This window comes from Chrysemys picta, chromosome 2 (assembly GCF_011386835.1).
Source record: "Chrysemys picta bellii isolate R12L10 chromosome 2, ASM1138683v2, whole genome shotgun sequence".
Taxonomy (NCBI): Eukaryota; Metazoa; Chordata; order Testudines; family Emydidae; genus Chrysemys; species Chrysemys picta.
The window spans coordinates 23,918,298-23,936,534 of NC_088792.1; the positions used below are offsets into that span (position 1 = coordinate 23,918,298).

At 43.3% G+C, this 18,237-nt stretch overlaps 1 protein-coding gene across 2 annotated transcripts in view; it reads right to left on the reverse strand.

Moving 5' to 3' along the window:
- Positions 1-18,237, reverse strand: part of VIPR2 (vasoactive intestinal peptide receptor 2) — a 233,988-nt gene that overhangs the window by 93,848 nt on the left and 121,903 nt on the right. The window contains exons 1-2 of one of the 2 annotated variants that reach the window (XM_005308104.5): positions 9,734-10,016; positions 3,072-3,174 (exon numbers count right to left, since the gene is read on the reverse strand). In XM_005308104.5, the coding sequence (XP_005308161.2) occupies positions 3,072-3,174; positions 9,734-9,784 (154 nt within the window). In that variant the 5' untranslated portion in view covers positions 9,785-10,016. Of the gene's footprint in view, positions 1-3,071; positions 3,175-9,733; positions 10,017-18,237 lie in introns of those variants that run through there. The other variant, XM_065582780.1, reaches the window with a different exon arrangement.

The window sequence follows — 18,237 nt, forward strand, 5'->3', positions numbered from 1 at the left end:
AACTTTAATCTTCGAATAACAGTCCAGTTAGTCTTACACACCAAAATATCACATGCAATTTACTAGAAACAAACAGACTGACTATGACTCACTGGTTGTGTTGAATTGTATAGAAAACAGTTGAGCAAGTGCACGAACAAGGCAAGTGCGACCCCTGTTAATAAAAGAGTAAACTAGACGTTTGTCTTGCGTCAGCACGAACTTGGATGCGACCGAGTCGCAGCCTACAATGAAATTAGACACGCATGCGCATATCAACATAAATCTTGACTTATCTCTTGTAGAAACGGCTCTTTAACTGCTAGAATTTCGCGTCCCTTTGCATTTGAAGTTTATTTTGTATACCGTATTATTTTCTACACCATTTTATAAGATTAAGATTATTCGGTTTTAAGATCATTTTATAACATTTGTTTTCATAACAATTTTTAACAACTGGTTCTAAAGCTGCTTCAAAATTTTACAGCTGGTTCGCGTAAACCGGTGTGAACTGGCTCCAGCTAAGCACTGGTTGGGGGTGTGTAGTTACTCAAGGCCTGCTGCTATATGCCTGCCATTTGGACTGTTATGTTTTGTTCATACTGTTGCTGACTTAACTGGTTCGTGGTTATTACATGTTTTGATTGACAACCTACGTTGCTTCAATTTCCTGGTGTTTTGGGATTGCTGTTTTGGAGTGCATCAGAGCGTAACACAAATGTGAAGGGTGTGTATGTCTGAGTATAGAAGATTCCTTAAACTAGGATATTTTGTTCATGAACAGAGTCAGTTTATTGGTGCATCAAGGACACACACACAACAAATATTTCTGGATATGCAAGTGAGTATTATTAGCCTAGGGGTGCCATTTGGCCAGTTTCTTGGTAGAAGTTACCTTTAACATCAGTTGTAGACATAAATTATCCAAGGGTGTCAAAACATACACCCCATAAACTGGATTCATTCCCCTGGATGTATTCTCCAGCCTAGCACTTAATTACATGTGCAAGCCCATCTTCCACCGCTGGGTCCCCTCTGCCCCACTGCACTGAATCAGTACTGTCAGAAGTACTGCTTCCTTGCAAGGCGTGAGGAGAAGCATGCAGATTCCTTTTGAGAAACCACCACCGTAAAATGGTAGGAGGGCTTGAACAACCTGTTGAAAGGAAACCCCTCAGAAAAGTCAAAGCATCACATTAGCACTTCCTCTCCAAAAGCCAAAGGCAGCTGAAATTCACAGCAGGGATCTCCTCCTTGGACCAGCCCAGCAACAGTGAACAGCACAACTGGATTTGGAAGTTAACTAAATTGGGATTTTTAAATAGCTACTTCCTTTAACACTTATTTCCATAAAACAATTTCACTATGAATACGGAATCTAGGAGTAGATGAATGATTTCAGTGGGAATTTTCTTGGAATAGATATCAATGTCTATGACAGTCACTGTTATTAAAACTGCACTTCTTCTAATGCCTGAGCCAGATTAATCAAAAGGAGAAATGATAGAAAAATAGACTGCTTTTGACTGTGTTAGTGCAGGCAAATGCATATTTGAATATATACTCTAGGAGTCACACAGTGAAATCTAAGAGACCTCCAGGGGATCATGAAATAGGGGTCATAGTAAAGGGACGTTGCTGACACCTGGCAGTTTGGCAAGTTTTACGGCGTTGAATCCCAAAGAGATTGCACAGGGGAGAAGAAACTCATTATGCACCACATGGCTCAATCAGAGAGAAATCCCCATTCCATTATGGGAGATGTAGTCCTCAAGGGAGCCCAGCCCATAAAAGGGAATTGGGGCCTGAACTACAATTCCACAAGGCCATGTGCTGATAGGGAAATGCAGTTTCATGTTTTGTTGAACTGATTCAAAATGAAATGCATTGTGCCAGATAAAAAATGAAATATTTCAATTCAGAATATTTAATTTCAATTCTCTCAACTGAAAATAAAAAAAATTCCCCATGAAAAATCTTGATTTTGTGGAAACTGCAAAATTCCTAGCCAGCTCTAGAAATGAACTTTTTACCACAAGGTAATAGTGGTTATCCCTCTCAGAGCCTCCCTGGAACCCATTGTCTTCTAAACTCCCAAGTTCATCTCAAGCATCCCAAAGGGTGTATAGGGGTCTGTGCAAAAAAGAGGTTTTTATGGCAGCACTTTGCCTTTTTCATCAATAGAGGGAGTAGAGAACTCTTTCCCCTCTGGAGCTTCTAGCCATAGGGCTTATACAAATATAACACTAATAATTGTAATGAAAATATAAATATAATAAACATATTCTTCCAGCTGGGAAACACCTTACCTACAAATGATAATAAATTGTTTTTTTTTTTTTTTAAACAAAGTTCTTACTCAGGACTTCCATTCTAGGTACTTTAATGCTACAATCTGCTTTTCCTTTGCATCACTAGATTATTTATTGTTTTCACACTGAAAATGCCAGGGTACATTTCTTACCTTCATACTGAAAAGTATGTTTGCTCTGTGAACTGGTGACCTTGTCAGAGGCCCCTACTTGCAAGGAAAATGTCATACATTTTTATTTGTTTTCTGATCATCTTACCTTCCACTCACATTACAACTGCAGAGAAAATCCCCTAAAAGCTTAAAACTGAAAAAAAAAAAATGGAACTGGTCTCCTTCTCACGAAATCTAATTATAGGTTACTTTCTTTCTCCTCTCTCCTCCACCTAGGTACAGTAAGCTGGATGTGTATATTTTAAACGTTATTGTATCCAGAAAATTTTGTATTGGGGGGGGGGGGAGGTGTTTCTTTTAATAAAACTGTGAGGTCCAAGTTCACCCGGGGCATAACTCCATAGATTTCAATGGAGATACATCAAGGATGAATTCGATCCTGTATCTGAATTGCCGTGTGCATCAGAACGTTAATTAGGTCTCTCATCCTTAGTTTTTATTTTCAATACGAAGTCAGCATGAATTATCCAATTCATAAAAAGTACAGTCACAGCACAAATGAATTCTGAAAATGTAATTTTAACTATCAAAGAAGTTCAACAGTGCTGATGAATAGGGATTTTTTCTTTACAAGCTGTCTGTGCATTGCAGCACATCTTTTTCTTACCATTAAACGCCACTGTTTTGACACTGTTTAGAAGTTCCATACATCTTATTTCCTCCTCATGAATCTCCAGCTGAAATCTGCATTCTGGGTGGATGCCATTCACCTGTTTAAAATGAACAAACAGGCCTGGGTCTTAAAGCATTTTAATTAAAATGTTCCATAATGGATGCAACTACCAATCAAAGAATTCACAATTTGTATTCATTATTTTAAGCCCTTAAGTGTGTGCTAGGGACAGTCCTTTCTCAAAGTTTATGCATTTTAGCTTTTCAAAATGAAACATTAATATAATGCTCTTCCATAAAAAGAAGTCCTCCTCAGCTCCTTTCTGAAGCATTCCAAAAGCAACATTGCCATTTACAAAAAAGAGTCCTTGACAACATAGTGTATTTACCAACGTTCTTCTGAGAAACTTTCCCCCCGCCCTACAGAAAGACAGTGTGTCAATCTGTACTCCAATATAACATCCTTAATGGGGCGACAAGTACATTTTTGATTTTTTAAAGAAAACTGCTTCAATTTAGAAAAGCTGAATTTGCATCAGTATGTGTGTCAAGCAATCAAACTGCACCATCTTTAATGTAATAACATTTGCTTTTCTTTGTCATAGTGTGACCATTACCTTCTGGGGATCACAATACTTCATTACCGATTCTTTGATTTAAGCAAATAGTATGCAGTGGGAAACTCAGTTTAAAACAGAGCTGTGTTGTTATCATTATTCATCCTTTGCTTATAGTACTGCCCACAATACGCCAGGCACTTTCAAGACAGTCAAGAAGGGAGGGTCCCTGCTCATGAGCACAGACTGTTAGGTAGACAGAGGCTAGAGGAAGGGGAACAACAAATAGAGATTTTTTTTATTCAAGTCAATGAGATTCATGGCAGGCAGCACAGTAGGAGAACTGGAGGAATGAACTCAAGAAGCTCACACGATGCACAGGAGTCTGCACGGAACAGGTGACTGTGCAATACATTGACAAGCACGAGGGTAAGGATGGAAATATTGACAGAGTTGAGGGGGTAAGGACAGAAACAGAAAATATTTATAATACATTTATAATAATAATAATAATACATTTTAGTCTTTAGGAATACAGCAGCAAGATTAAGCAAATGAAACAAAATTATAAGGCAGTAAGACTTTGTTGAACTGTTCAATCATGTGCACATTTTGTAATTCACACACAAAGTGATGGTCTCGCTCTCCCCTTGTCAGCAAAGATTTAATAATAGTGTCCTGTAATGAGGTCTAATTTACAAAACACCATTACTTTTGCATAATATTAGAACATCAGTTAGTACACTATGAAATATTATAAATAAGTGAGAGGCAGGATGGGCTTGGGTTTAAGGCAGTGGCGTGGATCAGGAGATCTAGGTTCAAGTCCTGGTTGTGCTGCAGATTTCCTGTTTGACCTTGGGCAAGTCAATTAAGATCAGATTTTCAGGAGTCAGAGCACTGGATATTCTATACAATCTGGCCATAGCATCACAGTGGAAGTTCATGAGTGTTAAGCACTTGACCCTTGTTCTCTGAGCACCTCATAGACCTTGTCTACACAGCAATGTAAGCCTAGGATTAGTGGGATTCGAGTCAGCTGCCTCATATCAAGAAATCCTGGGCTTGAGCATCTACACTACATTTTAACCCTAGGTTAAGGATTTTCTGACCCTACTGGAACCTAGAGCTCTGGTGTCCACACTGCAGTGCAAAGACCCGACTCAAAGTAACCCTATCCCAGAGTGCCTTCCTCCCCCCAGTGTTGACACTCTAACACTATGAATATGTTGCACTGTGGGAAAACTCTCATTCCCATGTGCACCTATTCTGAGGATAATTAGGATATCAGTCTCCATGGCTGTCAAACTATTAAAATGAAACTGCGATTCTTAAATTATTTATAATGGGATGTTCAGTGAAGGTGGTTTTGTTTGGTTGTTTTTTTATCTATTTATTTTTGTCTGTTTTGAAGTTTGACATAAAATGTAGGTTTCAGAAGAAAAACAGAGACACACCCCAGCCTGCCTGCTTCTGGCTCAGAGCAGTTAAGTGCATCCCCCAGGGTTGGGGTGCAGTGTGCTCCAGCATCCTCGGGAATCTCTTATCCCTGCCCCTCCTGCACCATGGGAGACAGGGATAAAGGATCCCCCGGAGGCTGTGGGGAAGTTTTGGGGTTGGTTCGCACTCACCACCCTCACAGTGCATATTGCCAGGGCACCTCTGCACACACAGCCCCGTGGTGAGCAGGGGGGAAGGGAAAGTGGAGCGGGGACCAAGTGACGGCCCTGCATGGAGAGGGAGGAGCCAGGGTCCTGGGGGTCATCCTCCCCCGGCCATGCTGAGCCGGTAGCTCTGCCGCTCCCCGTCCCTGCAAGGCAGCTGCTTAGTTCCTGCTCCACTCTCTGGCCCTTGCTCCCAGGCCCGCCCTGCCCTCCCTGGGGCTGAGTGTGCAGGAAGGCCTGGGTGGCATGCACCAAAATCTAGCTGTGCTCTTGTGACCAGGAAGCAGCTGTCTTTACAAAAATCATCTTCTGATTGGTCTCCATTGAAAACCCTGCAGACTCTCTGGTAGTGTGCTAGCAGACAATGGGTTAATGCTGACCTGAGCGGCTGCCTTTGTAAAGGGAGGTGTGGCTTCTGTTTGCAATAGTGTGCAACATATTGTACCACAGATTGTCCACTTAGAGAGGACTAAGGAAATTCCCCCAAGGAACTTGGATACATCCGGAGGACTTCCTGAACCCAAATCAAGCCTGGCTGTGTGCAAACAGGAAAGCAATCGGGCTCAAACTCAAGGTCCCAGTCTAACATGGGCTCGAACCCTCCAGCCCTGCAGAATCTTGGACCCTAGGTCTGAGCCCCAAGTTAACACAATTGGTATGTGGACACAAGGGGGGTTAGGCTTTAGCCCAGGCTCGAGCCTGGGCTTACATTGCTGTGTAGACATACCCTTTAAGGCCAGAAGGGACCACCATGATCATCTAGTCCAGAGGTCCCCAACCTTTTCGGGTGGCGGGCGCCGGACGACTAGCTGCCGAGGACCGTGGCTGCCAGACAAGCAGCCGCCAAAATGCCGCCGAGAATTGGCAATGCCAAGAAGCATCGCCGCCGAAATGCCGCCGAGAAGTAGCATCATCAAGAAGCCTTGCTGCCGAAATGCCGCCGAAAATCAGTGGCATTTCGGCGGCAACACTTCTTGACGTTGCTGCTTCTCGGCGGCATTTCGACGGTTGCTGGTCCGGCAGCCAGTAGGCGGGCGCGCATAGATATCGCGTTGGGGACCCCTGATCTAGTCTGACCTCCTGCACATTGCAGGCCACAGAACCTCACCCACCCATTCCTGTAATAGACCCCTAACCTCTGGCTGAGTTACCTGAGTCCTCAAATAATGATTTAAAGACTTCAAGTTACAAAGAATCCACTATCTACACCTGTTTAAACCTGCAAGTGCCTGTGCCCCAGGCTGCAGAGGAAGGCGAAAAACCCCCGGTGTCTCTGCCAATTTGACCTGGTGGAAAATTCCTTCCCAACCCCAAATATGGCGATCAGTTAGACCCTGAGCATGTGGACAAGACCCACCCGCCAGGCACCTAGGAAAGAATTCTCTGTAGTAAATCAGAGCCCTCCCCATCTAGCGTCCCATCACCGGTCACTGGAGATATTTGCTGCCAGCAGTCGCAGATCGGCTACATGCCATTGTAGGCAGTCTCATCATACCATCCCCACCATAAATGTATCAAGCTCAGTCTTAAAGCCAGTTAGGTTTTTTGCACCGATTACTAGCTGTTCCAGAACTTCACTCATCTGATGGTTAGAAACATTTATCTAATTTCAAGATAAACTGACTGTCAATAAGTTTACATCCATTTGTTCTTGTGTCTACATTGGTGCTTAATTTAAATAATTGCTCCTATTCCCCAATATTTATCCCTCTGATATATTTATAGAAAGCAAGCATATCTCCCCTCAACTTCTTTTGGTTAGGCTAAACTAGCAGAGGTCTTTGAGTCTCTTTGCATAGGTTTTCCTGATCATCCTAGTAGCCCTTCTCTGCACCTGTTCTGGTTTGAATTCATCTGCCTTAAACATGGGAGACCAGAATTGCACACGGGATTCCAGATGAGGTCTCACCAATACCTTGTATAATGGTACTAATACTTACCTGTCTCTACTGGAAATACCTTGCCTGATGCATCCTAGGATTGTATTAGCCTCAGTTTCCCATTTGTAAAATGGAAATGTTACTTCCTTTCTCCCATCTTTCCTCTATACTGTCTATTAAAATCATAAGCTCTTCAGAGCAGGCACGGTCTCTTACTCTGTATTTGCACAGTGCCAAGCACAATGGAGCCCTGATATAGGTTAGGGTTTCTAAGTGTAATAATAAATAATAATAATAATAAAAACCTGTGAGTATTATTATTTTATTATTACTAATTATCTGTATTTTAGTAGCACTCAAATGCCCAATCCGGATCAGAGCCCTAATGTGCTAGGTGATGTATAAACCAATAGGAAGATATAGTCCGTGCCCCAGTAGCCAAGAAACTGTCAAAATAAATGAAGTATATTTTGTGATGTGTTATCCTGTTTTATAATGTCTTGATTTGCCAATTTGCAAAAATTCAGTAATCTGCAATATGCCTCCTACTCACTATTATTTATTATTAGTGCTAGTGTGAATTACAAATAACAATTTACTGGAGAACCACCAATGCAGAGTGTAAATCATACTGTAAACATTTTGGCAAAGAAACTTGTGGAAAAACAACTTCAATCACAGGATTGAAAGGATTGCGCAAACTGAGATTTAATAAAGATGGTTACTCCTTTGATAAAATACAATTCTGTAGTACCCAAAGACTACAACTAATGCAATACTTCTTTTTCAAATGCCCACTGCATGTAACAACATCCATTTTCTAATACAGGAACCAGTTTAATTCAGATGTACTTTATCAGAGTTTAAAAGTTTAGGGCCCAATCCTGTACAGTACTGCTGATTGGTCTTTTAGGCTCTCTTTCCCCCTGTTCTACCCAAGAATAGTTTACATAAGTAGTCAATATAGACCTGTGCTGTCATACACACTTAGCTGGACTGCTATAGTTTAGTGTCTGTCAGCATTCCCATTAATAAATCAATTTTTCAGGCACCTGAGATACAATAATTTTACCACAAAAATTTGCTTCTGGCAGCCATTTTGCATTTACCAAGTATGGCGTACCAAGTTTGGTGCACAATAGCCTGTGTTTTTAAATTTACAATGCAGAGAAGGTAACTGTTCTGTTGTTAGATGCTTTTGTGTGTCTCCATTTGAGCCATGAACTAGTTAATAAAATAGTCAACAAACAACATAATTTTAGATTCAATTAAAACAAGGAAGGTTTTACAGCAACTAATTTCATAAGGATTTTTAGTGTCATTATTATTACATGCACAGTATAGAAGTTAGTTAAACAACATCATTTTTACCCTAATCAAACACTCTAGTGAGTAAAACTCTTTAGCCATAAATAATAACCACTTCCAAACTCTCCTCTGACAATACTCTAAGAACATCTCAAACCTCTGCTGGGACCGTTTCCCGTTTTCGTTTGAATCAGTTAAAAAAAATAAAAGACAAATACATACAAATAATATAAAGGGCCAAATTATGGTGTAAATAAATATTGGTGTAAATAAAGGATAACTCCGTTTAAATAAATTACATTATTCTGGATTTACTTCGGTGCAAATGAGAGCAGACTTTGGCTCTGAGGTTTATTGAAACCCACAAGGGGAAGAGCGTTCAGATTAAGGGTTTTCACTACCCCACTGTGCTAGATATTGCTGCACATAAGTCCCAAATGTCACTCACTGCCTTCTCTCCCTTGATGTGCACAAAGCGGCATGTTAAAGATAAAAGGCTAGCCTTAACGTCGAGTGAATGACCTTGGCAAGTAAATACTCCAGCGGTGTAATTAATGCAGCATCAGCCCGATGATACATTTGGCCCCACTCCACATGTTCGCTAAGAGCTCGAGTCTCCTTCTCTGGAGTTAAGTGGAAACAGGATCGGGACCCAGGTCTGTTTAATTTAACTACTGAGAGGATTGAGTCATTTCTTTCTCAGTGAATAACTTGGGCATTTCCAGGAGACACCCAAGCAAAGGGCTGCTGTAGCGCCTGCCCCGCGGTGCACCTGGCTGGGATGGGCACAACCCGTTCTATAATCACCGCGTTCACACTGGGCTTACACCGCTCGATCCTGTACAAGCGGGCGAGCGCCTTCACTGCACGAACCAACCACGCCCCACGCCTGCTCCTTTCCAGCTGAACCCAGGCTCGTGTTCTCCGCAAGTCAGGGGGTTACGAGAGCCCCCGCTCTGTCCCGGGCAGAGCCTGGGGTCGCCCGCGCGGGTCACAAAGGACTCGCACCGCACGTGAAAGTCGCCGCCTGGCGCACACCACGCGGCCGGAGCCCCCCGGGGACACGCGCTGCGGGCTGACTCTCAGCACGGGGATTGCGGGGCCAGGGCTCGCTCCTGCCCCGCGGCAGCAGCGCCCCGCCGGGGTGCCCGGCTGCAGCAGCCTCCCTTTGCCTCTGAACCGGGCACCTCTCCCCGCAGCCAGGAGCCCAGGGCCCCCGGGGGAGGCGGAGGCGAGCGGCGGACTTACCGGCCCCACGCTGCAGCAGGCGGCGAAGAGAAGGAGCAGCAGATTCCGCATCCCGAGGGCGCCCCGCGAAGCAGCACAGCGGGAGAGCGCTCCCGGGCCACACACATAGGGTCCGCGGGAGAGCCGCCCGCACACGTGGGCAGCCGGCACCTGCCTCTCAGCCAGTCACTCCCCGGGTCCCGTCCGGCTGCTCCTGCGCGGCCAACTTCCAGCCCACACTGACACCACCTGCCTGCCCCGCTGCTGCCGCTGCTGCTCCGGGCGGCTCCTCCTCTAGGCTCTGGCTGGCTTCCCGCCTTCCCTCCCCGCTTCTGCCCTCCGGCCGCCGCTTCCTTTCCTTCCCTAGGAGGGGCAAGGCACCTGCCCCCTATGGGCAGCCGGCTCACCCCACAGCCCCCTGGGCCACCTATGGGGAGCACGGGCAACTACCTCCCCCCACAGCCCCCTGGGCCACCTATGGGGGACATGAGCAACTACCTCCCCCCACAGCCCTGGGCTACCTATGGGGGACATGTGCAACCCGCTGCCCCCCACAGCCCTGAGCCACCTATGGGGGGCATGGACAACTACCTCTCCCCACAGCCCTGGGCCACCATGGGAGGTATGGGAAATCTCTCCTTCCACAGAGCCCAGGACCACCTATGGAGGGGGGGCATGGGCAACCCTCCTGCCCCCAGAGAGCCCTGGGCTGCCTCTGGGGGACACAGAACCATAGAAATGTAGGACTGGAAGGGACCTCAATAAGTCATGTAGTCCAGTCCCCTGCTCTCAAAGCAGGACTAAGTAATAACCAGACCATTCCTGAAAGGTGTTTGTTAGCCTGTTCTTAAAAACCTCCACTGTTGGAGATTCCATAACATCTCTAGCTTAGGAAGTTGTTCCTAATGTCCAATCTAAACCTCCCTTGCTGCAATTTAAGCCCATTGCTTCTTCTCCTATCCTCAGAGATTAAGAAGAACAATGTTCACCCCCTCCTTGTAATAACCTTTTATGTAATTGAAAACTGCTATGTCCACCCTCAATCTTCTCTTCTCCAGACTAAACAAACCCAATTTTTTAATCTTTCCTCATTGGTCATGTTTTCTAGACCTTTAATCATTTTTGTTACTTTTCTCTGGACTTTCTCCATTTGTCCACATCTTTATGAAATGTGGTGCCCAGAACTGGACACAATACTCCAGTGAGGCCTTACGAGAGTGAAAGAATTACTTCTCGGGTCTTGCTTACAACATTCCTGCTGATACATCCCAGAATTATGTTTACTTTTTTTGCAACAATGTTACACTGTTGACTCATATTTAGCTTGTGATCCACTATAACCCCCAGATCCCTTTCCACAGTACTCCTTCCTAGGCAGTCCTTTCTCATTTTGTAGTGTGCAATTGATGGTTCCTTCCTAAGTGGAGTACTTTACATCTGTCCTTATTGAATTTCAGCCCATTACTTCTAACCACTTTTGTCCAGGTCATTTTGAATTTTAATCCTATTCTACCAAACATTTGCAACTCCTCCCAGATTCATATCATCTGCAGACTTTATAAGTGTACTCTCTATGCATTATCTAAATCATTGATGAAGATATTGAACAGAACTGGACCCAGGACTGATCTCTGCAGGACCCCACTCGATATGCCCTTCCAGCTTGACTGTGACCCACTGATAACTACTCTCTGTGAACGTTTTTCCAACCTGCTATGCACCCATCTTATATTAGCTCCATCTAGATTGTATTTCCCTCGTTTGTTTATGAGGTCATGCAAGACAGTATCAAAAGCCTTACTAAAGTCAATATATACCACATCTACCATTTCCCCCCCCCATTCAGAAGATTTGTTATCCTCCCTCCCATTCCCCCTGCGTCCTGTGCCACTGCTGGGATGCATGGGTGTGACATGATCCCTGAGGTACAACCTGGAAGTGTGGGACCACTGTGTTGCCTGTGCTTTAGCCTGGGTTGTCTCTCAGGAAGCTATGCCAGTGACAAGCAGCAACCCCCCTCCAGGTGCTGTGATTACTCAGTCATCAACATGTGGAGCCCCACACCCAGCTGCGTTACATGAATGCTCCCTGAGCTACTCATGAATAATACACAAAGAGGCACCAGCCAGTCACCCCAGCCTTGCACCCCAGTAATATACCATCTTACACTGCTCAAGACTTCCTTGGGCAGTGCAAGCCCATTAATTAGCTTGGCACTCCAATAAAAGGGTAGTGGACGTGCAACAGCCCTTGTTAAGCTGAGCTGAGATTCCCCAACCACTTCAACCAAAACCACACTGTTTTAGGTAAAATATAAAACGGATTTATTAACTACAGAAAGACAGATTTTAAGTAATTATAAGTAGCAGGTGTGGAGATCAAAATTGGTTACCCTCAGAAATAAAAATAGAAACACAGTCTAAATTCTCACTTCAACAGACTAAGCAAGATTTGAATCAAGCAGTCTCTCACCCTAACAGACATTCCAGGCAGCTCACAATTCCAGGTTATACCCTGGGGAATCCCATCTCAATGGGGAAGCCCCTTTCTTTCCAGAGCTCTGCACTACTACTGTGGTGCATGGGCTGCCTTCCCTCCCTCCATCATCAGCAATCTAGGGAAACTTATAAAGCAAACTAGGGAAATGTGGTCTAGAGGAAATTACTATAAGGTGATTTCACATCTGGTTGAAAAGAGTAGTTACCAGTGGTTCACTGTCCAACTGGAAGGATGTGTCAAGAAGGGTCTTGCAGGGGTTAGTCATGGGTTCGGTACTATTCAATATTTTCATTAATGACTTGGATAATGGAGTGGAGAGTATGCAGATGAGACCAAGATGGGAGGATTTGCTACCACTTTGGGGAACAGGATTAGAAAGGAACTTGATAAATTGGAGAATCAATCTGAAATAAACAAAATGAAATTTGCTAAAGACAACTGCAAAGTACTACAGTTAAAAAGGAAAAATCAAATGCACAAATACAAAATGGGGAATAACTGGCCCAGGCGGTAGTACTGCTGAAAGGAAGCTGAGGGTTATAGTGGATCACAAATTGAATACGAATAAACAATATGATGCAGTTGCAAAAAAGACTCATACCATTCTGCGGTGTATTAACAGGAGTGACATATGTAAGACACAGAGGGTACTAGTTTTGCTCTACTTGGCACTGATGAGGCTTCTATTGGAGTACTGTGTTCAGTTTTAAGTGCCTCACTAAGGACAAATCTACACTACAAAATTAAGATTAAGTCAACCAAAGTTATGTTGACGTTCAGCCACCACAGTAATTGATTCAGTTTTGCATGTCTACGCTGTGATCCTTGTGTTGGTAGTGTGTTTCCTCATCAGTTTAACTGCCAGTGTGGGGCATTGTGGGACAGTTTCTGAAAGGCAGTAACAGTCAATGTAAGCAACGCAGTGTCTACACCGACACCGTGTCAACCTAACTACATCCACTTAAGTGCTCAATCAGGGCAAACCGCAAAGAATGGGGCAGACAATCTCCAAACCTGGGGGTTATTCTAATAATTAGATTCACCAAGCCAGCAACAAAACAGCTTCTACAATACCTGACTGGTTATGCAGAAGCCAAAAACACAGCTCCCTTAAAGCAATCCAGCTCTGGGCTTCCACCCAGACAGCCAAGTCAAATATGGTGACGGTTACTTAAAATCTTGTTCACCATATATAAAGTTCTACCAATCCTAAGGGATCGGACACATACTCACCAGGTCAATGAATATTTCAGATCTTACCCAAATACATGCTTACAACCATTTCTTATTAACTAAGCTAATATTTATTAAAAAATAAAGAGAGTTACTGTGGTTAAAAGATCATTATACATGCAGATATGGATAAAGTTCTTGAGTCACTTTCATAGTAGAGATGGTGACTATGCTGATTTGTAGAAAGCTTTTCCAGAATCAGTTCCATAGATTATAATCCAATAGGCAGTCTATGTACAGAGTCTGTTTAAATTCTTCCATGAGGCATAACAGGGTAATCCAGACTGGAGCTGGAAACCTGTCTTGCGACTCGAGCTTCCCTTGACCAAGCTTAAGCAGATCTGAGACGAAAAAAGGATCAGGTCCCATAATTCTTTTATAGCTCTCTGGCAGGTTACGATAGCCTCTTGGGGCAGGTCACAGCAGGTATGCCGTGGACGAAGAACAGGTAATATACATTGTGGCAATACAAACTTGCATTTCAAACACTAGGGTCTATCTGTCAGAGGCTCCCCTTGGGATAACAAGCCTGGTATATATCAATTTCTTTGTTAAATTGACCAACTCATATAAGCTTGCAGTGTCCAGCGGGCATAACTGGACACTGCCAGACGGAGGTTCCTAGGGTTTTGTTTGGGGCCGGAGATATTGGCTAGTGTCATTCGGTTGCAAGTAGCTGGGAGCAGCTTACATCCCAGAGGCTGTGCCTGGACAGCCCAGAAATGGGGGTTCTCACAGCAGAGCAGGGTAAGGCTGGCTCCCGGAGTCGAGGATTGGAGTGACCTAGCAGATCATTGGTCCAGACAACACCAGAGGGGAACGTCACAGTTACAAAGCCAAAAAAAGGGGGGCTTTTTAACAAACCTGGTCTAATTCACCTGGGAGAACATCACATTAACACCAATGAAGCACATCCAGTAAGTAGAAGGGCTCCCAGGACAACAGAGAAAAAGAGGGAATAGATCAAGGGGGAGGTGCAAAGCATGCTTGGCACAGGAATCATAGCAGACCCAATCTGTTCCTGGGCTTTCCAAAGAAAAACTGTACAGTAAGGTTTTGTGTGGATTATAGAAAACAATGTAGTTACAGTGCCAGATGCTTACCTATGCCTCATGTGAATATGTTACATATACTTAGCAGAGCTAAATATTTAACTACCTTGGATTTAACCAAGGGATACTGGCAAATTCCCTTGAATACTGAGTGACAGAAAAAAAGTTTGTATTCATGCCCAATTTTGGGCTTCTTGAGTTTAAGATACTACCCTTGGATTAAATAATGTGGGAGCCATGTTCCAGGGGCTTGTCAATCAGGTATTACATGGGTTCCAGGACTTTGCTTTGAGCTTTAGAGATGATATTGCTATATTCAGTGATACCTGGGAGGAACACAGAACACCTGTGGGGAAGGGGTTGGAAAGCCTCAGGGAGGAAGGCCTCACAGTCAAGGTATCGAAGTGTACAGTAGGGGCAGCAGAAATCCTTTACCTGGGTCATTGGGTGGGTGGAGGCCAAATCCCCTCAGATCCTCTGAAAGTGGAAGCTATTGTGAATTGGCCTGTCCCCAAAACTAAAAAACAGGTTCAATCTTTTATAGGTCTGGCTAACTATTATTGAAAATATGTGGGTGGTGTCAGTGACATTGTTGCTCCTACCACAGGTGTATGGCAGTAAACAATGTCAGAAAAAGTGGTTTGGTTAAATGCCTGTCAAAAGGTCTTTGATACGGTGAAGTAAATTTTATCAGCGATAAAATCTTGACTGGCCATAATGGGTAAGAAAATGTTTGAAGTGTGTACTCATGCATCCAGCACTGGTCTAAGAGCTGTATTGATGCAAACTGGAAAAAAACAGGAAACACCCCTTGCATTTCTGAGCAAAAAATTGTTTCCCACTGAGTAGAATTACTCTGTGATAGAAAAACAGTGTTACGCTATTGCGTGGGCTGTAAAACCACTCAGTTCCTACCTATTCAATAGACCGTTCAGGGCGTTAACACACCACTCACCTTTAGTATGGCTGCATAGAATAAAAGGAACCAACTCCAGATTGCTACACTGGAATATAGCTTTGCAGGAGTATATGGAGATTACACATATTGAGAGGTTGGGAAACAAGGTAGCCAGGGGCCAAAACTTCATCATCAAACTCAGAAGAGGAGAGTGACAATCAGGGTCTAGACGCAACAAGGGGAGAAGAGAAGGTTTAACACACACACACACCCCAACAAACAGCTAAACCAACTGATTGCATACTGTATTATTGTACTATAAAAATATCAAGAAAAGTATTTTATTAAAGCTTGTAATGTTCAGAACTTGATGCTCATTATAAGATATGCATTCAGACAGTGGTTATGTTTGTGTATACAGAAAATTATGCTCATAATCTATATTACAATTTTAGCTATACCTCACAGCAGGGTGGCGAGCAGTTAAGCAGTGAGAGGTACCTCCCAAGCTAGGTATTAGCAGCTTTAGGTAACAATCCATTGTTCAGCCCAGTAAAAGACAATGATAAGAACATAAGAACGGCCGTACCGGATCAGACCAAAGGTCCATCTAGCCCAGTATCCTGTCTACCGACAGTGGCCAATGCCAGGTGCCCCAGAGGGAGTGGACCAACAGGCAATGATCAAGTGATCTCTCTCCTGGCATCCATCTCCATCCTCTGACAAACAGAGGCTAGGGACACCATTCCTTACCATCCTGGCTAATAGCCATTAATGGACTTAACCACCATGAATTTATCCAGTTCTCTTTTAAACGCTGTTATAGTCCTAGCCTTCACAACCTCCTCAGGTAAGAAGTTCCACAAGTTGACTGTGCACTGCGTGAAGAAGAACTTCCTTGTATTTGTTTTAAACCTGCTGCCTATTAATTTCATTTGGTGACCCCTAGTTCTTGTATTATGGGAATAAGTAAATAACTTTTCCTTATCCACTTTCTCCACATCACTCATGATTTTATATACCTCTATCATATCCCCCCTTAGTCTCCTCTTTTCCAAGCTGAAGAGTCCTAGCCTCTTTAATCTCTCCTCACATGGGATCTGTTCCAAACCCCTAATCATTTTAGTTGCCCTTTTCTGAACCTTTTCTAGTGCCAGTATATATTTTTTTAGATGAGGAGACCACATCTGTACGCAGTATTCGAGATGTGGGCGTACTATCGATTTATATAAGGGCAATAATATATTCTCTGTCTTATTCTCTATCCCCTTTTTAATGATCCCTAACATCCTGTTTGCTTTTTTGACCGCCTCTGCACGCTGCGCGGACATCTTCAGAGAACTATCCATGATGACTCCAAGATCTTTTTCCTGACTTGTTGTAGCTAAATTAGCCCCCATCATATTGTATGTATAGTTGGGGTTATTTTTTACAATGTGCATTACTTTACATTTATCCACATTAAATTTCATTTGCCATTTTGTTGCCCAATCACTTAGTTTTGTGAGATCTTTTTGAAGTTCATCACAGTCTGCTTTGGTCTTAACTATCTTGAGCAGTTTAGTATCATCTGCAAACTTTGCCACCTCTTTGTTTACCCCTTTCTCCAGATCATTTATAAATAAGTTGAATAGGATTGGTCCAAGGACTGACCACTAGTTACCCCTCTCCATTCTGAGAATTTATTATTGATTCCTACCCTTTGTTCCCGGTCTTTTAACCAGTTCTCAATCCATGAAAGGACCTTCCCTTTTATCCCTTGACACCTTAATTTACATAAGAGCCTTTGGTGAGGGACCTTGTCAAAGGTTTTCTGGAAATCTAAGTACACTATCTCCACTGGATCCCCCTTGTCCACATGTTTGTTGACCCCTTCAAAGAACTCTAATAGATTAGTAAGACACGATTTCCCTTTACAGAAACCATGTTGACTATTGCTCAACAGTTTATGTTTTTCTATGTGTCTGACAATTTTATTCTTAACTGTTGTTTCGACTGATTTGTCCGGTACCAACGTTAGACTTACCAGTCTGTAATTGCTAGGATCACCTCTAGAGCCCTTTTTAAATATTGGCGTTACATTAGCTAACTTCCAGTCATTGGGTAGAGAAGCCGATTTAAAGGACAGGTTACAAACCTTAGTTAATAGTTCCTCAACTTCACATTTGAGTTCTTTCAGAACTCTTGGGTGAATGCCATCTGGTCCCGGTGACTTGTTAATGTTAAGTTTATCAATTAATTCCAAAACCTCCTCTAGTGACACTTCAATCTGTGACATTTCCTCAGATTTGTCACCTACAAAAGCCGGCTCAGGTTTGGGAATCTCCCTAACATCCTCAGCCATGAAGACTGAAGCAAAGAATCCATTTAGTTTCTCCACAATCACTTTATCGTCTTTAAGTGCTCCTTTTGTATCTTGATCATCAAGGGCCCCACTGGTTGTTTAGCAGGCTTCCTGCTTCTGATGTACTTAAAAAACATTTTGTTATTACCTTTGGAGTTTTTGGCTAGCCGTTCTTTAAACTCCTCTTTGGCTTTTCTTATTACATTCTTGCACTTAATCTGGCAGCGTTTATGCTCCTTTCTATTTGTCTCACTAGGATTTGACTTCCACTTTTTAAAGGAAGTCTTTTTATCTCTCACTGTTTCTTTTACATGGTTGTTAAGCCATGGTGGATCTTTTTTAGTTCTTTTACTGTGTTTCTTAATTTGGGGTATACATTGAAGTTAGGCCTCTATTATGGAGTCTTTAAAAAGCTCCCATGCAGCTTGCAGGGATTTCACTTTAGTCACTGTACTTTTTAACTTCTGTTTAACTAACCCCCTCATTTTTGCATAGTTCC